Here is a 24029-nt window from a genome sequence, read left to right on the forward strand (position 1 = left end):
ATGGCTGATGCATAGTAGAGCTAAGCTAGGGCGATGGGGCTAGAAGCCATTTAGAGAAACGGAGTTCGCCGATGCAGGTGGTAATTGGGTCCGCTAATGGGGTAATCGAGAACGATGCGACAGCCAGAGAATGGGTAATGGAGCCGCTCTGGCAGTGTTAAGAAATCCGGCGGCATTTGGCGTAGTAAAGAAGCCGGGCGGCTGAGCGGGAAGGGGCGGGACTAATGGAAGCCAAGACAGCAAGCTGCTCACATTTCCCTATACCGGCCGGGGAGGGGGGTGCTGGAATCAGCCAGCGTACCGCGTCATTTGCGGCCGGCAGTATCGTGTACGCTCAAGGACACCACGATGCAACTGGTCATATTCGCCGGCTGTGTTGCAGTAAAAAAGGTGATCGATGACATTACTGCATTCTGTGCTCGAAAGCTAACGATATCCCTTCGCTCAGTGTCGCACCGTCGCTTATTTCGAGGAAATGGCGTGCGACACGGAGACAGCCACCAGTCCACTGACGCTGGTAATTAACCATCTTTACTGTGCCATAGCCGACACACACACATCCCAGCAAACGCGAGCCTGACCTTTGGTCGTCCGTTCGTTTAGGTCACCGCCCCCCCCCCCCCCACACACACACACCTATGACCTCGGATTACAAAGGTGCCCTTTTACACAAAACGGGCTGCAGCTTTGGGCTGACGGTGACTGTTCACAGCTGTGGCGTCCCGTAATGTGAATGCTGATCGGCCGTGATGCCAACATGTGAGCAGACGCTCACCGGCTGCAGTGATTCTCATGCCACGTTCCCAGAGCTCTCGAGACCGAATTACGACCACTGCACGCTGCAGTTCGGAAATTCCAGGCTCCTCTTTCAATCCTCTCGTCTGCAGCACTATCCTCCCTACCTTCTCTATATAGGTCTCTGAACCCGGTTACCTCACGACCAACAACATCGCAGAGATCGGGGTTAGTATATTCACTGGTGTATTGCAGTGTCTGGGACCTGACCCTTGTGCGACCCCGCCGTGCTGATTGCACTACCGCACTACGGCCTGCCAGTCGGGGCTAAATCCCCGACCAAAACCGTACACCGGCGGCACAGTCCACAGAGTCAGACAGCGACATATCGACGCCACGGTAAACCGTCGGCACGGACGGCCGCTCACAGAAACAATCAACATCGAGTACAAAACTAATTCGGCTCAACAACTCTCTACGCGCAACGATGCGATATATCTCTGGATTGTCCTAGACAAACACTACTGATGTAGCTAAGGCTGGCCCCGCTGGGAGCCTCTAACAGGAAGCGCATGTCTCCACCAGTGCGGTGAGCGATGAGCCGGGTCTCCGGCAGTCTCTGGACAGCCGGCCGCGGGTGGGCTGAGCGGCGCGGTGTCTAGCGCGGACCGCCCCGCGCCGGAGACGGCCACGGGACGACGCTCGGCGCGCGGCCCTCACTGCTTCTTGACAAACTTGACGGGCGCGTTGCAGCTGCGCACGGCGCGCTCGCCGGTCGGCATCGGCGGCCGGTAGTTGTCGGCGATGATGCCGTCGTCGTCGTCGCTGTCCTCGCCCTTCTCGTCGTCGTTGGCGTGCCGCTTCAGGTGCCGGAACTCAGCCAGCTGCGAACGAACACAGAACCCCGTCAGCCATAAACCGGAGCGCAGACGGTAAACCCCGGACGGTGGCGATCTACATAGGTCGTTTTTGCTCCATCGAGAAAAACTAAATGGGGTTAAGCCACCATCTTCCTTAGAGCTTTTTGTTGTCTACCTGCTAACGGGTAAAATCGTTGATAATTATCAAAAGCCTCCCAGAGACCTTTTTGTGGACACTTCGTCGCCTCTAGCGAAAGAAAATATGCGTTTTTTATGGTCGAGTAGTGAACAGTGGACATTCATGAGCCATGAGTAAGCACATGACCGAATCGCAGTCGGCGTTAGAAGTGGGTCTGTGACCATGATGTGCAGGTTACCGGACTATGGGTCGAGCAGCCAGACCCAACGTAACGAATGCAGGGGAGGAGGGGAGCCGACTCGATTCCCGGCGTCCGTGACTGGCAGAACGCCGGCTGCGTCACGGATTAGCGGGGCGGCCGGCCGCCGCAGGGGACTCACCACACCCGCAGCCGCCGCCGCAGGAGTGAGGGATTTACCGCGCCTCCGCCGCCGTCCCCACAACAGCGATAGATCTCCGACGCCATCGGTGACGCGATTTACATCGAGCCTGCGGTCGACCCAAGGTCAGACGCCGCTGGGAGGCTGAGCTCAGGTAATGCGGGCCTGGCGTGGTGCGGCGGCGCCGTCGGAACCCGGTATCACCCAGCGGCGCGTGCTGCGGCAGCCCTCGGCGCCCGCCGGCGGCCCCAATCGACCGCGCCGACCGCGCGAAGGTCGGGGCGGGCGAGCTGCGCTCTCTCCCGCCTCAGCCCAGTGCGGGGAGGGTGCCGACCTGCCTCACTGAACACTCTGGTGTCCGGTCACGGTCGAACGCACACCGTACGCACCTGTTCCTTGGATATTTCCGTGGGGTCGGCGAACACGATCCAGGTGACGCTCTCGTACAGCGGCGGCGTGGTGAGCGAGCCCTCGTACGTCCAATAGACGCGAGTGTCTGTGAAGAGAAGTGGAGTACCGTCAGGTGCGGGGTCGCCGTACCCGGCGCATAAAGGGAGAAGGGAACGGGATACGAACACTTACGCCGTGCGACCAGGCGCTCGTGTTGCTGCACCCAGAGCAGAAGTCCTTGACTTTTGCACCTTTACCTTCCGACGCTTCATTCTGTGATAAGATCGTAATGATAAGTCCAAGCTTCAGGGCAGTTGGGCTGCGTTTGGTCATCGACGGGTAGCACGGATAATAGTTTGTGACAATGTGAAGCTACACTTATGTCACGGCGAGTCATTAGCAAAGGGATCATGTCAGTGGAAGCTTGGAACAGGTGGTCAGTTGGACCTGAACGTCAAAAGGGATGAGAACAGATTGGAGTGAAAGAGAGAGAGAGAGAGAGAGAGAGAGAGAGAGAGAGAGAGAGAGAGAGAGAGAGAGAGAGAGAGAGAGAGAGAGAGAGAGAGAGAGATCCGGGTCGGGCATCGCAATCCTTGCTCCGGACTGAGGCACTTCAAGCGCTGGCATACTTGTGCTTTATACAGGTCACGGAAACTTTACTGCTATCGTTTGGTGCACAACGAAAGAAGCTCGAAATCCCTTGACTTATCAAAGCGCGGGTGCCCACCTATGAACCTTTATGACCTTAAACACACGCTCAGCACAGCACCAATACACATTACAGGGTCCCTTTAAACGATTTATCTTCAAGTGAATCGGAAGATCCGTCGCGCCTACCACTCCAATATGATTAAGAGATATAGAATTTGGAGTTGTTTGGCGCCCTTTGGGTGGGGCAGGTCCTCAACCTATGAACACTAAACAGGTCACAGATAACCAAACTGCGATAAAGTTTACATAGCCTTGGATAAATCTACCCTCAAGTGTTGTCAAAACTGTGTACGGTACAGATGAACCGCGAGTAACCTTACGGTCGATCATGTGATGCACTGTTTGAAAACGTTCGATAACCAAAGACAATCGCTGACACTCATCGATAGGAACAGGTACGTCCTTGGAAAGTCTTCCGCTATCACATCATCCACTTATCAAGTATAGGTATCGTAGATGGCCTGCCCATTTGCCTCAAAGACCACAGTATCTACTTCACTGACAGCTTATCTTGTTCGGAGCAATGTTTGCATGCCTACATACATGACGATTTACACCTATATGATTGAATAGAACGTTGGAATCGCCTTATCATTTCACTTCCCTGCCAGCCAGCCATCCCTGCATCAATGCTGTTAGTTCAGGACGTTCACGAACATGCAGCAGCTACGGGTAACGCTGACAATAATGCTAGCGTTGAAACTGTCCGTCACACCGAGCTAAACTTAAAAGAATAAAATCACCGTTCTAGGTAGAGTACATCACAACCGAGAGAAAACTCGGCTCGGACCGACCTTGTACTTGTACGAGTCCACAAATGCCCAACAGCCAGGCTAGGGACTGGGTAGTCTTCCAAGCAGCCGAGCGGTGCACCAAAATTGAGTACCAAACGCTCTCCAATCGATAGCCGTTACACCCTGCCAATTAGGGTGGGGCAGGGCAGTGTCTGACCGGTCACCAGCCGACCCTCTACAGAGAAGATCGAGTGGACAGCCGGCGGCGACGCTGTTGTCTGTTGGCCGCCCTGATGGTCGGTGCCAACATGCCGTGCAGGTTCGGCGTCCAGTCGCCATGGCAGGCCTCCGCAAATAGTCGGGGGGCTGACCTGGAGACCGCTCACCTGGGACAGTTATATCGGCCGGTCGGTCGGGTCGGTCGGGGGCAGAGGGGTCGGTCGGGGGCACAGTAGTCGCGAGGCGCGGTCCTCGGCGCGCCCGGGACGCCACCACACAGTCTCCGACTGTATACTGCAGCCGCTACCAGCTCGCTATTCCGAGCGAGACGGTAAATCTCGGCAGTTACCTTACCGGAGCTGGTCGGAGCCCGCCCGTGGACAGAGAGGTCACCGCTGCCACCGGGAGGGCGGGCCGTCTCTGCCAGAGGTCATACGGGTCAGCTGAGCCGACTGCAGCGCAGCCGCCCCTCACTCCTGCCAAACTTCCGTCTCAAACGGCAGATACAAGCCTGTTCTTTCACGTGATAATAAAAAGCTTACGTACGCATGTAACGACATAAGGTTATAATAGGGGTAAAGGTATAGGGACAATATCCTTGCAAGGATGGATTCAAAATAACTTCAGACTGGATCACAAAACGACAGACGGCTCTCCAGGCTCAGGCTAGATACGAGCACCGTCATACACTGTCCGTAGTGGCGCAACGCACCGCTTCGAGAAGAGAGAAGAGAGGAGAGAGGACAGCGGGAGGGAGAGAGAGAGAGAGAGAGAGAGAGAGAGAGAGAGAGAGAGAGAGAGGAGAGAGCGCTGGAGAAGGGCCGGGATGGCGCGTCACGGCCGAGCGAGCACCTGCGGCGTACGGCCCTGACAGCCGCCCGTATGGAATGTCTCCCCGCCGGCGAGGAAGACGCATTAGCTGCGAATTTAAATGCTCCGAAGTAAATACCGGCAATGTTTCTCTGTCTGTTGCCGGGGAGGGGCGTGCCGCCCCAAACCGTCAACAGCTGGCACGATAACAAACCCAGATCAATTCTGGAGGGTGGAGGACGCACTGGCCTGTGTGGCCGCGATGAGGCAGGTAATCGCGACCGAACTCGGCCGATATCCGATATCAGGATAGCCCACGCAGAGGTGACCACTGACCAGTGGTCAGTGACTACGCCATATGAATGATTGTGCCGATATAGACAATCACTTGCCGCTCAATTTTATCATTATACAATACCAATGAATTAATCGAATAAAAAAGACATTTCTCGGCAACATTTTATGCTATCACGAGACTAGACGTGGTACGAAAGTCATCCTAATACGATACGATTGATATACCTACAGAGTACAGGTCCTATTCTTTTTCAAGTCCACGGGAATGTGCTTACATTGAAATGTGAATGCAGTGATACATGTCCTACATGAATAAAACGACAGGCCGTAATAAGTAATAGCAGACACGGACACAGCTTTCATAATGTGAATCACCGACTTAACAGCTAACACACTATCCTCTTGTCACTCTCACCTACGAGACAATTTAATTGCAGAAGCCTGACTTCTCTGCATTTAGGCTAACCGTTAACACTGAATCCGTGTGACTTTCAGATACAGCTCGCGGTGTCCCTGCCCACAGTTGTGCTCGTTGCGCCATTTCTAAACACGAGTGCCCGCGCCATGGGAGTCGTAGGAAAGTTTGGACTGAGGACAAAACTAATCACCACGGGAGTTGTGACTCATCACAGGGGCGACCCGGGGTGGATGGTGTTAGGGTCCGAGCCCGACCGAGCCTCGGTTTATGCAAAGGTTCCAGGCATGTTACAGCCTCTCGCCAGCAGGATATCTAAACGAAACCACAGACGGTAGCATTTTCCTCGTTTACTGAGTGCTGTTGCCTGTCACCGTTCTTTTCTATAGCCAATAGCCATGTACGAGCTCGTACTATGATACGTAGTACCCGCCTACAGAAATATTGCGTAAACGCAATACGTGGGACAAACTATTCTGGCGTCCAAGGAGCGGGAATAAAGTTTTCAAGAACTCCTAAAACTTCCCGATGGGAGCCAGATATAGAAAACAAATGATGATTTCCGTATGGGGCTTACAATAATGTTATCGCTCAACATAACCAGATAAAATAAACACTTGGCACTAGCCGCTGCTGCTGCTGTTGATGCTGATGATAATGATGATGACCGTCCTGCATGGGGCCGACTGTCCATGCAAAGGTGCAGACAGATGAACGGAACAGCCAGCTCGCAAAGGGATCTGATTACGACCACAGCTTGGACGGTATCGAATCAATTACCGAACAATTTAAAGCAGTCACCTGATGAAAGGCTTTCGGACGGTACAATTAGAAACTACTGTAGGAATTTGGAACGTTTCTGCGCATCTCAGCTACCGGGGACAGTAGATAGATACTCCACCGTGCCACTGAACGGTTCTCTGCGCGCAGGAATAGCACACTCACCAGGCATGAAGTTGTCAGGGTCGGTGGGCTCGATCTTGGTCTTGCTGCCGTTGTACTTGATGTCCTTCATGGCGTTCGTCACCTTGAGCAGCTCCTTGTTCTCCTTTCCAACCTGCGAGCAAAACATAAAACGTGTAAGAGAATGTGCCTTAAAATCGTAATTGATATTCGGTATTGTTTGCATACTCGTATTTCGTCTGCATACATGAAATCGTTTAGCCTTTCGAGCAAAAGGCGCAGATACTTGTAAACTGTTAACCTTCTAGAAGCAGGGTTTCAGAGTCAGTCGTGGTAGCACTGTTCAGACTCCGGCTTTCTGGGCAACTCCACTTCCGACTCCGATTCTGACTCCATCTCCGCCCATCTCCGACTCCAACTCTGACTCCAACTCCGACTCCAACTTCACCTCCAACTTCGACTCCAACCTCGGCTCCGACTCTGGATCGGACACGAAATATATATTATGAACTATATGAAATGAACAACCTGGGCGGTGTGGGAGCTGGGAACGTTTCTTTGACGCTCCTTACGCTTCTGGAATACCTTTGCATACATTTTCCCGAACGACTGCATAACTTTTAGCCCCGACCCTCAAACATCAGCAAGATACCGGTATGCAAAGAGTTTAAGCTCAACAACATGGGACTGACTGACAAGCACCATGGCTTTTCTAGGCTCCGGACACATTAAATTTTGACTTGAGGTCGAATTGCAACCTGGCCTTTCAATACCAAATCATATCATTTCATCATCACCGTCACAATATCACACACACTCAAGCACACTCATTGCTAGAAGCAGATGTCAACGTTTCCAGGATTTGCACGCTCAATTTTCAGGAAGAGCAACCAATTGTTACATGCGCAGGTCTTTTCACAGCCTCCAATAAACATTCCAGAGTTCAATTCGATGCACCTGGTCCGATTCCGACTCCAACTTGTGGCATGTCCAACGATTCCGGGCAACGTCGACTCTGACTCCGACTCCGAAACCCTGTCTGAAGGCAGCCCGTCAGCCGCTCGATATAACAGACACTTACGTAGCTGTGGCTTTGAGCCGCCCGAACTGTTGTGGGATGTGACGTGATTGTTTGCGGAACACGCGTCATGTGAGCCTGGGTTGTGGGCGGCCACTGCGAGCTGCGCCCGGCCCGGCCCGTCTCGTACCATCTAAAGGCGGCCGGCCGCGAGTACCCAAACCCGGCTTCAACTACGAGCATTGAAACACGATAGTTCAGTTTAAGGACTTCAGTTTCAGGTGGTGCATAATTTCCCTCTCTGTAGCGCATACCTTTCCCTGACATACGCACTTCATCTCCCAAACACATTCAGACACCTCCCCGCACACACTCCATCCGAGAGCGATGGCCGAGGCGGCGGTCCGCCAATTTAGCCTCTCGGCAGGCGTCGGTTTCACCGCCAGCGGCTAGGCACTCCGGGACACTAACCGTCGGCCAATGACCTTTCCATTAAAGGAAAGACGAGAGAAACCTACCATGAAAACTGACGGGCAAATTCAGGCCCCGCCGTCATCGTTTTTCCGCTTCCCTGGCGAACGGAAACAGATTATGGTTCCCCGCAGGTTGTTTGTTTCGTTTCTCCTTATTACGGCAACAATAGATGCATGCCTACTTCACATACAACTCCGGTATGTTATTGGCGTCTTCCTCTTCTATGGAAAAGGAAAAGAAAATGCTGATCGGGCACAGACGGCGGAATAAGTTAAATGGAGAAAGTATCACTTCCGAATGGCATTAAGTTGCTGCACTCATGTCCATTTCTTGGCCAGCTTGAAAGTGACATCCTGCTGCATGTGTGAGTATGATTCAGTGATGCATGTTTTGCCTGTCGTTCAAGGCAAGCAGAAGGAAGAAGTGAGAAAGAGAAGCCTGTTAAGATTTGGTCAAATATTGAATCGCAGTTTCCTGAATGAGTTTGTGTTTGCCGATCAATCACCGCATACGAGTGTGAGTGGGAAGCCAAAGCCACTCCTCTTTCAGACAGTCGCAAGGTCTTAGGGGAGCCACCCAGCAAGTCAGGGGAGTCGTCCTTTCTCTCTGACACTCCCCCCGGACAGAGTCGGGAACCTCTCCCTCGGCATTCGAGCAGCACAGTGAGCACAGCACACCGGCGCGGCCCCGTCAGCCCCACGGGCCGCCGCCCCGCCCCGGCGCGGTGGGAGGCAGCGCCGTGTTATCAAAGTACCGGGGAGGCCGGGGCGGAGGCCGTTGGCAGATAGGCCAGTGGCCGGTCACGAGGTCAAGACACGAGCAGACGGCATCGCGCCCGATACCGGCAGAGGGCGGCGCCCAGCCCGCGCTCAGAGAGCGTGATTGTCGGTAAACGAGATGCTGGAGACGCGAGATACGGATACGAGAGAGGAGACGTCTAGCCCAGCACGAGAGGAGCCACTATCGGCATAAACAAATAACGCGCGTAGGCCGGCAGTTGACTGATGAAAGGTTCTGTCATAGCTTTTGGTCAACGTCAATTTAATTTGCAGGCTAGGCACGTGTGCACATCTGAGGAATTCATGCCTCAGCGTCTACATAAATTAGCGCCGTCCGTCAGGTGCTGAGACCAGCAGTTTCGCTGCTCCATGCCGTGGTGGCGAAGGGTGCGGAGGCGAACTCCGTCTCGCCCAGTCTCGGTCCCGTTATCCCAGCCGAGTCCAGACCGTTCTGACATGATGCGCCGTCCGAACTGGGCTGACACCACTGCGGTACACGGCCGACGGGCACTGATCAGCACCTCCGGTGCATGAGATACGCTGACATTACCGACCTCGTGACGCTTCCGACATCCATCAGAGAGCGACAAGTGACTGCTCCGCTTTAGAGGGGAGGGGTGTCATGACCTTGGCCGGGACAGCTAGAAAGGCTGCATCGTGCACTCACGTGCAGTGGGTGGAGCAGTGGGAGCGAATCTCGGCTAAACCATGTCCCGCTGAACAACATTTACAACTGTCACAACAACCAATTTGATGAGTAAAAACGCAAGACGTTTAACGAATTTTCAGCCGTGCTTTAGCCATTTAATTATCAGTTACAATTGCAGTTATGTATCACCGGGAAAGTTCCGTTCTATACAAGCTGGGCTATGAACGTCAAGAAGTTATTAAACTGACTTTACAATTGCTGCCACACTACCACAGGTAGTCCCGAGACTCCAGCAGATTATATAAGCGGCGGAATATGTGGTCACCGGCTGAACCCGTACCTATTCGTCAGAATGTGCTTCCAGCTCATAAGCCTAGGTGTTACCGTCCCGACGGCACAGCGCCGCGGTTGTTGCTCTGTAGCATTGCGTGATTTGTGACCGTAACGTTGATTCCTGCAGCCAGCACCCTCTCCCACAGTAGCGGGAATTCGACGCAGTTCATGACCACCACGGGGCGGCCGGACGGGTGACCCACAACGGTGGTCGGGCTGGTGCCTGCAGGTTATGACTGGATCCGGGGCTAGGGCTAGACAGCGACGCAAGCAGCAGCTAGGACTTGAACGTCCGAGGAGGCTGTGTCCCATCGCCCGCCATAAGATTCGTCGTAATTCCGTATGTAAATGCGTGTGTTGGTATTAATTGAGATAATCTGTCAGAACATAGGACAGAAAGATAATTATCGGTGTGTTTGAAGCATGATTTTCACTCACCTTGAGGAAAATGCCTATGACGGCCAAGCCGTCGCTTTTGTCAGCTGCCGCCGCGAAGCTGCCATACTTCTTGTTGTAGTGCACAAGGTGCAGCTGAAAAGAAAGAACGGTTAGGTCAGAACAACTCTTCAGTGCCCTGCTCAGAACATGAACAGGTAATTTCTACAATCGAGTCGAGAGCCAGCAACCCCTAAGCCCGGGCCTCGGGTTGGATTCCAGCCCAGGTCGGCGTCTCTGTTTTGCTGCGAGGCACAGTGCAGGACAGGCGTGAGGTAGGTGTAAATCACCAGGTGCCCTACCCTAGTTAGTTTGCAGCGCGAGTGCCGGCGCGACACGTACGAAGGTATGTGGCAAACAGCACGTGATCAATGGGTGGATAGGGACGCGCGGGGTGACCTCCCGGTGGTCGACGGACGGCAGCGGCCGGCAGCAACAGAAACATACGCGCACACAATGCCTCACCACGCAACTCGCAAACACAGCGAAGCGTTGAACAGAAAATGGATGCGGCCCCGGCACCTACTTAACAACATTCTCCTGATTTTTAATGGAGTGAGAAACCACCTGACATGCAAATCATTTCCAGACACGAAGATGAATTGTCTGTTCTTCGCTCACGGTAATTCGTAGGCAGATACCAACGCTTTTATCCATCTAATTTAAGACTTCCGAAAAGGTAATGTTTCGTAAAGGAAAAACACACAAATCTTAATTTGGCACAGAATCTACATCTTTTGCATGAAATTGGGCAGTAGCTTTTCCCTGAGCAATTAGACCCAATTCACGGACGACCAAGCAGTCTTTCTACTGGGTCCGAGACAGACTGCGGTATCCTGTTCCGTTCATCTCTAGCAGTTTGCCTCCTCTCTCCAGCAGCTGGCCACCTGTCCCCAGCAGCCTGTCTGCCGACTCAGACCTAATGGCTCGACCGCCGCCAGCCGCCGCGCTCAGCTCGCTGGGAGCGGCTGTCCCATCATTCACCGGACCGAACTAAAGCTCATCTCCGCCATTCCTGGCGTGGGTCTGACGTCACGGCGGCCCCATCGTGACGTCACCGGCAGCGTGACGTCACCGCAGTGTGCCAAATGATCGTGGCGACAGTCGGGTGGCGAGTAGGACGGAAATGACTGGCTCGGTGGCTCAGAGAACGGCCGCTGGGACTCGAAAGAGTCCCGTCCCGGAGAGTTGTCACACCGACACCGTAACCGCAGGGAGACGTGCTCGGTGTGTGCCCCATATCACATGTGAGTCACTGTGTCGGAAGATCAGAGTGTGTGTCGACCGAAAACCGCGCAAAATACCTCCTCGCTCGTGACTCCGATGACAGTTATCCGGCCGGTCATGTCGGAACATGGAAAAAGCAAGCTTGGAATGTTAAGACTTTAGACGAGGGACTGGATAGCATCCATAGTCCATGCAACACTCTTGAGCAAGGCTATAGAACTCTCGTGAGGGAAACAAAACGGAAACGTTATCTGATTACGAGCACGTACTCGGCAATCAGCATTCCTATGCATTTTCCATCAACCCATCTTCCCTCTCAGACATAGAGGGATAGGAGCATCAGCCGTGAGACATTCAACAAAGCGCCGGCTTGAACTAAAACCACAACGCTCTCATGGTTTATCGCCTCTATCCAGCGTTTCTATCCATGACGTGCCTGGGATAGAAGGCAGAAGCGCGTCTGTTTTGACCCGCATGTGGCTGGCCTTATGTGGCCGCGCATCGGGATCAATGGTTCCGCGTGACAGGGCGGCCCCATTTCTGGCCATTGTTCTGGTACCGGTAGAAGTGAGGCCGGCGAGGCGGACAGCCACACGGGCGTCCCTGGCCCGCGGCTGCCATTAGCTGAGTCTCGAGTGGATGCGCTGCCCGGCCCCGAGGCCGTCAGAGAGGACTGGAGATAGACGGTACCGTACCCAATTCGGCCCGAGCGGCTGGCAGGCTATCTCAGGCTGGCAGCTAGAGCTGCTCAGACTAGAACGGAACGTCCGAGGCGGGCGGCTACATCTGCCAGAATTACATCAGAACCTGGGCTGGCTGGCATGCAATAGTCATATAGCATGCCAGGACCGATAATTCGAGACCGGTAATCCTGCATCGTTTGTCATTTGAAATTGGTCTGATTTCACCATTATCGACAAAACACCTAAATGAGTACTGTTAGCTTCCCTACATGAGAGCAACAGCAACATTTCCAGTTCCTAACCATAGACCGAGTCTCCGGGGTCCGCCCGGTCGCGTGGCTACAGTCACTGTAAATCAACCGCTTTTCTACGGGAGCGCCGCCATGAAAGCCTCATAGACCAGCGGGCCGTTACGGTACAGCCGTCTGTTTTACAGCGGGTCTGAACCGGTTCGCCATAAAGCTCAGCGTGGGTTCACCGTGTAACGTCAACTCATCCGGAGATTTAATGGCAGCTTCAGAGTGGCTGTGCTGACCTTACTATGGGTGTGTGAAGATAACAATGATGTGGCAGTGTAGCCCGACGCCCCCTATGATGTCATCAGTTGTTGCATACTTCATAGCCATGTCATGGTTTGTTAAGATAGTGAAAGGCGAATGAAGCTCAGCCAGTCTGCAGAAGATGACTATAATCGTCGCTTATAATCGTCGCTTAAGGAAACCTAAAAGCCTTTTAACTGTCTAGTGCGGATGATCCAATCAACATGACCCGTGTCATATCCCGTCCTCTCATAGCTAACTTATATCTCCCCTATATCTCTATACCTCGCATCTCCCCTTCCCCTGCCGTGCTCACTGTACTCGTATTCTTCGCTGTCCCCATGTCCTCCCCACTCCCTGTCCTCCCCACTCCCTGCCCTCCCCGCTCCTTCTCCTCCCATTCCTATTTCCTCCCCGTTTGCTTACCTCTGCGGCGTACCGTTTTCCGTCGATGGTGTGCTCGGAGCCGCGGTCCTCCTCTCGGCCCCAGTGGCAGTGGTACTGCGCCAGAGCATACTCGCCCTCCAGCGGGCCGCCGCGGATCGAGGAGGTGCCGCTCGTGTAGTCCACCTTCCAGCCGTGACCTGGGGGAGCGGGACACAGTGGGTCAAAGTGTGGGGCGCGTGGATCTAGACACTGATATTACTGCAGACTCCCTCCCATACTCATATGCATGAGTGGAACAGCACACAAACACCGATACAGACGCCGTACCATCCATAGCGGAAGATAAACGGCAGATCCAAAACGACGCTATTTGTCGAACCTAATTATTGTAGCGTATACTCGATGAGATAATACGGACGCTGAGCCATGTTTCTAATTTGTACCGCCGGCGGTATCTCTGACGGCGGAGAATCGTGTTCCATTAGACACTCCCGGTCGGACGTCGGCCGACTCTGCGGCCCCCTCAGCCGCCCGGTGATTGAAGACGGCAGACGGGGCGGCGCCGACCCGGGCGGGCCGGGCCACGCGGCTGTAAGCACTTACCAGTGTTACCGATGACCTGTTCGTCCTTGGGGTCGTAGCTGATCTCCAGCGGGCTGGCCTCCAGCGCCTCGTCTGGCTTGGTCTGCGCGGTGATGATGTCAATTGGCGACTGCCGCTGGCCGTCACCCACCGGGAACTGTTTGCTCCAGGCGTGCGGACCTGAGGGCACAGGTGCAGGGGTCACCGGGGTGAGACGCGGCCGGACGAGGAGCTTATGGCACACAATCACTGGACTGGAGGAGACTTCAAGGAAGGGTCAGGTAGTTCCGAGCAAGCAACACCGGCGGACAGGGCCTCAGACGTTTGCACAGGGTAGGCAGTCGAGATAACTCCGATGAATGCCGTTTGAAGTATGGATTGGTTATCAAATTAACAAATTATAAAAAAAATATAATGAATATATGGTATCAATATCATTTACACTGGCATTATGCCCTGACATTAATCGCATTACATACAGTGGATCGGACTGTCCAGCATACTGTTGCTCATACCAAACAAATGCGTTTTAGCCATGCCGGAGGCTCAGTATTTCGGCATTATTGGCTCGGCGAAGTTCCATCCTGTGTAGGTAAGTGCACCATGACCTTGATGGCCCGACAGGCACGATACCATGAACTGTGCTGATGCCCACGATATCTCGGATAATCTATGTTTCGATCGCGACTGAGTTGACGTTTAAGTCCCGGCTTAAAATATTTCCATATGCGTTGTCCAGCAGTCATTCTTTTGGTGATCCGCCCGACGGCCAAATAGACTGGCAGGAGAAAACAGAACGAACTAAGTCTAGCCAGCGGGTCTTGGCAGTGGCTGTTACAGTTATCTTAGTAAATATCTCGAAATAGTTACGCCGGTGCATTATACTCGTAAGTTTCGCTGAATTCACTGCCTGCTGAGCTGTTGAGCTTTTATCGCTTCACGGTTGTGCAACAGCCTGGCCTCGCTGAAGTTGACACTCCTGACAGTCAAGTGCCGGTACTCCCAGTTTCAACAGGTCATCTAACGGCCTTCAACAGGATGGCCTCTTCATGTACTCGTCAAAAATAGTGATTGCATGCGCTGCGCTCACCCCACCCCAGGACACGGAGGACGGGCGGGACCGACATTCAACCGTGGTTATCCGACCCACAAGTGAAGTCTTATCAATCACATCACATGAGCGGCACGATAAACGCCATTTATTTTAATTGCGTCGGATCGACAGCAGCTAAACAACATTTCAAGAATCAATGTCGGGTATTACTTCTGACGCAGCATAAGGTAAAACACTGTTTGTGTAGCTCTTCGACAGAGTGCCGCCCTACGGTGTCACGCACTACCTTTGCAACAAAACAGTCAAACCAGGCATTAGCCCTACCCTTGACCCTGCCGCCGTTTGGGTTAGACTCTGATTTTGGACTTGAGAATGACTGGCTTCACGTGCAGGCATCCAGCTTTGCATTGCATTAGTGTACTTTTGTGATGGATCTTAGACAGTCGATATCGGTAGGTAAGCAGGCGCGATGCAACAGCCCGCTGCAAAGGTGATATTGCTAAAAACCTATCCCGAGGCAGTTACACCGAGTGACAGGTCAATTGTTATGGGCAATGAGCTCATTAGCGAAGCTGATAACTGGACAGGCCTACATATCCTCCTTATAAGATCGCCCTTGAGGATAGCGGATCGTTATGAACTGTCAATGAGCTGGAAAAGCAGTGAAGTCTTGCGTGAGTAATGGTAAGGACGACCGGTCGCAGATTCTTCCTGACAAAAGAATTTGTCCTGGCTTGTAGCGGTTCCCACTGATGCTTCATGCGATACAACGGGTCGACAGAAACCAGACCGGGGAAGGAAAACGGCAACTGCAGGTGACTGGTCACTGCCGTGTTCGAGGTTCGAGCAGTGGGCAACGGACCAACGGTACCGTATTAAATCAAGGACACATTTACCTTCACATAATTTGTAGAGCAAGGCTTAACCCTCGCCGGCCGAGGGGGGGTGCCGCCCCCCCCCCCCATAGGGTTTTTTCGCGATAGCTCCAAACACGCTGGCGATACAGAGCTGAAACTTGGCATACCTGACCTTTGATCCAAGCCGCATCTTTTGACACCAACCGCACTTTTGGGTCAGGTCAGGTCACTGACCTATGACGTCATAAGTGAACCTCTGCACGGTCTTCAGATGTCGCAACTTCGCAACGCCCTCACTGCCAGAGGAGATGTCACAGGGAAATGAAACTTGCAGGATCTAGTATCCATTATGAGTCTCACAACTTGTATATCTCGGATTTTTCCTAAAGGTCATATGAGGTCAGGTCATTTTCGTGACCTCACCATTATAAGTCAATGGGGAAAAATGAAAACTGTTATTCTGGCGCCGGGAATGATCTCCAACTATCTCAAGCACACAGAATCGTGATTTGATGCACTCCTTGCAAGGTTAGATGCGTCACTTTTGCAATGTTGACCTTGTGTGACGTCATTTATGACGTCATCAAGGTCATATTAGTTTTTCGTCAATAACTCCTGATCAAATTGAGCTAGCGAGTCGGGGAAGCCACCAATGGACTCAGGAAGACCTGCCGAATCGAATGATATGCGACATAACCTCTTTCGATCAACTTCGTGACCTTGGGGTGCTGACCTGACCTTGACCTGAGGTCAACACCCCAAGTTGACCTGACCCGAACAAAAAGTATATCATTCGACGCGCCTGAGCGAGGCGAACACGATGCTGCCAAAATCGCGGCTCTGCGGCCGTTTTTTGCGAAGTTATTCACCAAAAACTGAACCGTACCTTGGGGCACTTGACCTGACCTCAGAGGTCACCGGTTGACCTAGGACCTTAAAATCGGGTACCAATCTCTGCGTCTCGTAACGGCGCACACGCTCGTTTTTTCCGCGACGCGCTAGCTCCACCAGGGGCGAAACGGCGAGGGGGGGTCGTACCCGCGCCCCCCCCCCCCCTCGGCCGGCGCGTATGTAGAAAACCAATAGGTCCGGCGAGGGTTAAATGTATAATCAGCAGGCAATAGTCACCCCCTGGGCCACAAATGTGGTACAAGGAAGCCTTCATACTAAAAGAGGGTTGAATCGATCAAACATCGACATTAGAGTTTGCGGTAAAATAAAAATCCTGCAATTTAATCAAGCGCTGGCCATGAGCTGCGATTAACTAGTTCTGGATATGCGACTGTCAACTGTCAAGGGTTGAAATCAGTTATTCGAAGTTTCGATCAAAATTTTAAAACTAAATTCAATTGTTCAATTGTCATATGAGACGTTTAAGCATTTCTTGACATAATGTGTGGTAACGAGCATTAGGCATAGGTACATTTCAGTGCATGCACATTGCACAGTGCACATGCTGAATGCAAGTGCTCCCCTAAATCAATAGTTAGGACTTAGGACCCCCTAATATCCAAAAGTAAAAGCGCCTGATACGTAATGACGCATTCTTGTGAAAGCGAGTTGGCCAAGACCGTTACGCATTATTGGTTCCGGCGGATGAGTAATGCCTTGCTCGAGTCAATAACGACCCCGTTACGCTGGTTGCGACAGTAAACAGGCTGACTTTACGGGCATGCGTTGACCCATGAAGCACCATTTTCCACCACCGGTGCGGTGGTGGAACTGCAGGACCGACACCACAACAAGGAACACACCTAGACCATCGAAACGGGACTTCAGGTCTGTCAGTGTCATCACTCAGCCACGCTCTGTCTCAAGCCGAGCACGGTTTATCCCCGTCACGAACAGAGCCTGGTCTCTGGTCTCCGTCACGGTCTGGTCTATGGTCTCTGGTCTCGGTCTGGTCACGGTCTGGTCCGCGCACGAACAGCGTCTGGTCTCTGGTCTTGGTCACGGTTACGGTCTAGCTGGTCCGTGCTCGCACCGAGTCACGGCCTTTCCACGCCTCGTGCCGGTGGTTTCGACATGTCACCTCGCCCCAGTAAGTGGGATACGGTGCCGCCCCAATGCAGTAGCGTTGCGGACCAATATAACTTCGGCAGACCACAACACGGTGCCGAAACCCACTAGCGCTCGCCGCTGCGGCGGGCGGGCAGAGGCAGGTCAGATCGTCAGAATTGGACAGATGATTGATTATGTCAATCAGTGAGGCAGCGAACGTACTGCTCCTATGTCAGGAATATCACATCAGCATAAATCAATGTCTACTAAGACTCTGGATATTTGGAAATATTTTTTTTCAGCAATGATGACATGACGCATTCAGATAGCTCTTTCATGCTTCTTTTTGCCACGATACTATAAGTCTAGTATTCGCCTTGCAAAGTAGGGAACAGCATTAGCTGCCACTTTAAACACGTTAGCCGTTGCATCCGCGCACAATCTGATCCCTCGGCCAATTGTCTGATAAACGTCTATTTGCAGAGAAGTAAACGGCAGGCGGCAGTGGCACGATTTTATGGGCGAATGGGCATTGGGCAACCAATTTGAAGGAATCTCAACTAAGACACCAAAAGCCTGCGTTATCAGTCAACAACGGGTCACTTGTGGTTTCTGGGAACGCCCAAGGAGCTCACCTTAGCCTGTGGAACACCTTATGAATCCGCCTCACCTACTGGGAACACCTGAGGAGCCCAACCAGTCACAGGAGCACCCGAGAAGCCCTTCTCATTTACTCTATCGAGCCTCAAGAGCATATCGTCGCCCGAGGAGATGAACCGGTGCGGCGGGGTGCCGAACTGCCTAACTGCCCTGATTTATGGATGAAGGCGTGCGCACGGGCGCAGATTGGTGGGTTTATGGATGGAGGAGCACATCCGCACGGACACACGTCCGACGCGTGCCCGAACCGACGGCTGGAGTCCATTCCAAGAGACACTTCAGATGAAACCTTCAGATTATATCACCCCGAGACGAATCGAAATGCCATTTTTTGCAACGTTTACTGCCGTCACTAAAAATCGCTGAGGTGTGGGAGATATAATTCATACTGAAAGGGTCGAGCCTGATAAGCATGACCTAATTCAAGATTGGCCTTTAAATGATTTCCATTGATACGTTTAATCTACCGCTCTGTTCACTGGAAACGCGATCTCTATATGCCAAGAGGAGCTCCCTGCTCCAGCGGATCCCTAAATTTTGTCACCATCCAGAAGGCGGACCTCCAGTGTAACGCTCTTACACCGTACACACACGGATGATGGCTCCACATCGCTTTACATAACGGTGACTTTTGTGCAGTATAAAAGTTCAAATGTCTGATGCAATGTAGGGTACGCCAATTACCTATATGTAGGTACCTAATGCCTACTAAATTTCATAGCATGTTTAACGAGCGTGCATGATAATGAGAACCTGTTCAGAATTCAGTAAGTGAGCCGTTGCGTCGTTACAGCTTATCTCATCACATTTGTTTGATAAATAGGCATCTCATCCTGCTTATCACAGCCAGCCGTAACGCTTCGAAACATCTGATCATGCGCTACAGCCTACAAATCTCCCGACACTACCAAGCTATTGGGTTACGAAGCACTTTGCATTAGGTCGCGCAGAGCTGGCCAATATAACACTAATAGGGGTAATGGTAGAGCCAGTGCTGCCGCTGCCTACCGTTCTTCGAGCCGTATCCCCAGCCTGCCATGGTGCTGCTCTCTGTCCGCCTCGTACACCCGCGATCCACCGCCACCGACTGACTCGCCGTCAACTGCCGCCGCCGACGGCCGGCGCTCCATTATATCCGGCGCCGCGCCGACGCGCTGCCGACCCCACCACGTGACCGTCGAGCGCGCGCGGCCCCGCCGCCTTCGGCGTTTGTCGGTCACGACAGTAGGCCGCGGCCGTCCGACGGGGAGGGTATCGTCGGTGGCGACGGGAGCGCGAGAGGGGACCTGCTGAGCTCCTCCGGTGTGTGTAGTCTTAAACACTACATAGTCAGGAGTGTTGGTGACCTTGGTTTACGTAGTAATTCGAGCCCCATAAATTTGGCGTGCGCCGCAGCGGGGGTGCACTTTCCTCCTCCCCCAAGGTATTCCGTGGATAGCTGATAAACAAACGGTGGAGCTACGCGCCACCGTTTTTGGCACACCTTATCGGACATCTTTTCCAGCTCATGTGAAAAGTTCAGACCTGGATCATCTAAGGTCAGGTCACCAGACCACGTCAAGTGACCTAACCTCAAGAACGGTTTATGCTGGTAGACATACACCAAAGTAGCTTCACCTATTGAATGCTGGCTCTGAAACGTTCAACGAACGATAAATGTGATGAGTATTCACTTAGGTATGAGGGAAACATATTCCTCATATTTTAATGTGACCTAAACCAGGTCAATTTTGCGACCTCTCCATAATAAGCAAATGCATGGGCATAGGAACCTCACTAAAAGTGTGTGTGTGTGGGGGGGGGGGGGGGGCAGCGAAACTTCAATGTCACTTTTTGGGAACCCCAATACCCCTATGGAGAATTTTTTGCAGTTTTGTGCTCATCTCACCTTGCCGAGCAATTTCCTGCTCTTAGTTTTGTACTTAAATAAAAATAAATAGTTCACTTAAAAAAATGGTCGAAAAGTGGGGGCCTGCCCCCCCCCCCGTTGGTACGCCTATGGGATGATATAAATTATGTCTCTTTTGGAAAATGTTATACATAGCCCGCGCCGGGCCAGGGGGGGGGGGGGTTTAACACTCCCTCGTGCTGTTGACCGTAAATAACTTTTAAGCCTCGCCAATTTAGGGGGGGGTCGAACAGACCGCCCCCCCCCTCAGTTTTTCGCGAATAGCTCGCGTAAAGAGCGGCCGATCGCAACGACACTTTCAGTACCCTCGCGTTAAAGGGACCTTCCCACCCCTTGTTCCCACCTTCAAAAAAGTTAATGAATTAGCATGAAAGCGATGTCGCTCGGTTCAGAAAGAGCCAAAACGAATATGTACCAAATTTCAATCAAATCAAAAGAAAAGTTATTGCAGAAAAAATTTAAAAAAAATGGTTATTTTGACAGTTTTTGCCCACTGCAGGTAAAACCGTTGACATCAGGCCAAATCTGAGAGATATATTAAGAAAGAACGTTAACCTTCCAGGCGGTGGGGGGGGCATTTTTTTGCCCCCCCTTTAGTTTTTTCGATATATCTCGAGAACCGCTGCGCCGATCGTCACCAAACTTTCAGTACCCTCCCGGGAGCAGCTAGCGCACATGGTGACCAAAAATTTTTCCAAAGGCTATGATAGGTTGGCCGCTATTGACGTCAGAGTGACGTCATTTTTGCCATTTTTGACCCAAAAAAAGGATTCGCGGGAAGAGCTGTCAAGCCTACAGCTTTAGAGATACAGAAAAATGTTACAGACATAAAAGGTGTGGAATTTAGAGGGCTACAAAACTGCTATTTCGGTTTTTCGAATTTTTTGGATTTTGACCCCCAAAAATCAAAAAATAGATTTTTTGAATACAATAGCCTAAAAATCCAAAAAGTTTTTTGAATTTCGAAAAAACCGGAATATATGTGATATCCCCTACCGCCTTCTATCTACATACCAAATTTGAGATCGATACCTCTCTTTTTGGCCAAGTTATAGCGAAAAAACTGTTCAAAATTGATGACGTCAAATTTTCAAACTCAATTTTTAGCAATTCTAGACCTCGTAGCGCAAAACAAAGACCACCATTAGACTCCCCGTGACGAGCTGCATCGAATCGATACCCATTTTATGCAAAAATATCAACTTTGAAATTTGACCTTTTTTGACCTGACCTTGACCTGACCTCCACCAGAAAGTGACCTAAACCGTACCTGATGGTCTTATAACCAACACCATTGAGTTGGAAATGAAAAACTGGCCATAAAACATGCATCGCATAACCTTAGTAAAGTTGGGCTCATGTGGTGACCCTTGGTGACCTTTGGTGACCTGACCTGTGACCTGACCTGGTATGACCAGTGACCTCTAATAGCAACATATGTACTAGACAACTGACGCCTTATCGCTGATTTTCGACAAAATGCGTTTTACTCGGTGTTATAGCGCTTTCCCTAGAAGCCCCGTGAACGGTGAAACATTTTATCTTTGACCTGACCTGTGACGTCATCGGTGACCCCGAGGTCAATGAAATTTGGTTTCCCTCGACAAATTTGACAGGGCTATCGAACGCCGTTTGAATTTTCCGGATCCGTCCAGTAGTTTCGGAGATACGGGGGGGGGGGGCAAAAAAGTGCCCCCCCCCCCACCGCGCGGAAGGTGGCTGGTAGGCCCACCGCCTGCCGGGTTAACCCGCGCCCCGTAGGGCTATCGGCGTACCCTACCACCCGTAGGGAGGGGGGGGGGGGGCGTTTCGCCCCCCCCCCTAAGATCTCGGAAATTTAGCGGCCGATTTTCAAAATTCAAACGGTGCTCGATAGCCCCAACGGGAAACTACCTTGTGACCGAATTTCATTGACCTAGGTCAAACCGATGACGTCACAGATCAGGTAAAAAGTCGGATTTTCACCGTTTACAAGCATTTCAAGAAATGTGTTGTGAAATCAAGCAAATTAGTAATTTATTGAAAATCATTGATGGTACATTGTTCGTCAAACACATACTTTGCTATCTGAGGACACTGATAGCAGGTCAGGTCACAGAGGTCAGGTCACTGGGGGTCACAATATGAAAGTGTCGTGTGATGCATGTTTTATGGTCCATTTTACATGACAAATGCGATTACGTGGTTCAGGCAGCCTTTGGGGCCAACTTAGGTTACGTTCTGGTGAAGGTCAGGTCAAGGTCAGGTCAAATTAGGTCAAATTTCAAAATAGATATTTTTGTTTAAAATGGGTATCGATTCGATGCAGCTCGTCACGGGGAGTATAATGGTGGTCTTTGTTTTGCCCTACGTGGTCTAGAATTGCCAAAAATTTAGTGAGAAATTTGACGTCATCATTTTTAAGTTTTTTCGCTATAACTTAACCAAAAAAAAGATATCGATCTGACATTCGGTATGTAGATAGAAGACGGTAGTTACTATCATATATATTCCGTTTTTTTCGAAAATCAAAAAACTTTTTGGATTTTTTGGCTAACATCTCCAAAAAATTACTCTTGATTTTTGGGGGTCAAAATTCAAAAATTTCAAAAATCCGAGATGGCAGTTTTGTAGCCCTGGCAATTCTACACCTTTTATGTCTTGGTCATTTTTCTGTATCTTCAAAGCTGTAGGCCTGACAGCTCTTCTTGCGAAGCTTTTTTTCCGGTCGAAAATGGCAGAACATGACGTCATTCTGACGTCATTTGAGGCCAACCTATCATAGCCTCTAGAATTTTTTGGTCACAATGTGTAAAATGGATGCCCGGAGGGGTCCTGAAAGTTTAGTGGCGATATTTGCTGCCGTTTAGGAGATATTCACGGAAAAGGACAGGGGGCCGTTTCGTGCCCCCCCCCCCTTCGGAGGGCGGGTTAATAGGGCTACCGAATGCGCTTTTCCGAGGCGCTGTAACTCTATTGGTTCCCGAGTTATGCGTTGGCTTCTTGGAAATTGTCGGCATTCCACCTGAAAATCGGCGAAATTTTGCCTTTAATGACCTCTGGTGACCTTACCTTTGACCTGACCAAAAAAGTGACCGAGGTGACTTCGTCATTATTTTTGGCGCTCTTTCGAACGCCGCCTTCCTCGTATCGCTACGTGGCCCTGGAGCTGAGGTAGAAGGGGGAGTTCCCCCCCCCCCCAGCAGGGCGTGGAAATCCAGGACCCCAGTGGGGTGCGGGTTAAAAAGTGAGCGAAATGTGACATTTGATGACCTCTGGTGATCTGACCTTTCATCTGACCTACAAGGTGACCGAAATATACTTTTTTACGCATGCTAAGGCGTAAAAAACCCACTTGGATATCTTCAAGTCATATCTATGCTGTCGTCTAATTTGATTTCAGGTGAACGGTTGTGCCTAGCTGAGCAGAGCTAAGCATAATGATCTTTCACAGAGAAAATGTCCTTTTATCACTATTGATTGTCAACATCATTAGCATTGATGGGTTATGGGTGCATACATCCTCATATTTCTCCAAACGTAGTATATCTTGCACTTTACACTATGGAAAACGAGCGGAAGTGGTGACTGATAGGGCTAGTATGCCTAGCGAGACCGTTAGGCAGCGCCAGTGTTGGTGGCGATGCGGACGGCGCAGTCCAGGGGACAGCAGAGACGTGCCAGCTCGGTGGCGAGTGACGAGTCGTTCATGAGGGAGATGCGCACGTTTGGTGGCACTATTTCAATTTCTTTTCTGGCTGTCCTAGGAAAGAGGAAGGCATTAATTGTTCTACCCCTAGCGGCTAGCACCCGCGAGGATAACCTGTGTGTCTAGCATAAAGGAAATGCTGCTTGAAACACCAAAAAGCG

At 51.5% G+C, this 24029-nt stretch overlaps 1 protein-coding gene across 2 annotated transcripts; it reads right to left on the reverse strand.

The window, feature by feature from the left end:
• Positions 1 to 964: 964 nt before the first annotated feature.
• Positions 965 to 19406, reverse strand: LOC122392312 (carbonic anhydrase 13-like). Of its 2 annotated transcripts, XM_043387029.1 has the most exons (8): positions 19280 to 19406; positions 13721 to 13879; positions 13157 to 13314; positions 10285 to 10377; positions 6636 to 6747; positions 4523 to 4588; positions 2504 to 2610; positions 965 to 1619 (listed from the first exon to the last, which is right to left on the reverse strand). In XM_043387029.1, exons 1-8 carry the CDS (start codon positions 19308 to 19310, stop codon positions 1452 to 1454), a joined length of 894 nt encoding a protein of 297 aa, XP_043242964.1. In that variant the 5' UTR covers positions 19311 to 19406; the 3' UTR covers positions 965 to 1451. The 2 variants fall into 2 exon arrangements, with proteins under 2 accessions (XP_043242964.1, XP_043242971.1); XM_043387036.1 differs by lacking the exon at positions 4523 to 4588.
• Positions 19407 to 24029: the final 4623 nt, after the last annotated feature.

This window comes from Amphibalanus amphitrite, unplaced genomic scaffold (assembly GCF_019059575.1).
Source record: "Amphibalanus amphitrite isolate SeventyFive unplaced genomic scaffold, NRLGWU_Aamphi_draft 000022F_arrow, whole genome shotgun sequence".
Taxonomy (NCBI): domain Eukaryota; kingdom Metazoa; phylum Arthropoda; class Thecostraca; order Balanomorpha; family Balanidae; genus Amphibalanus; species Amphibalanus amphitrite.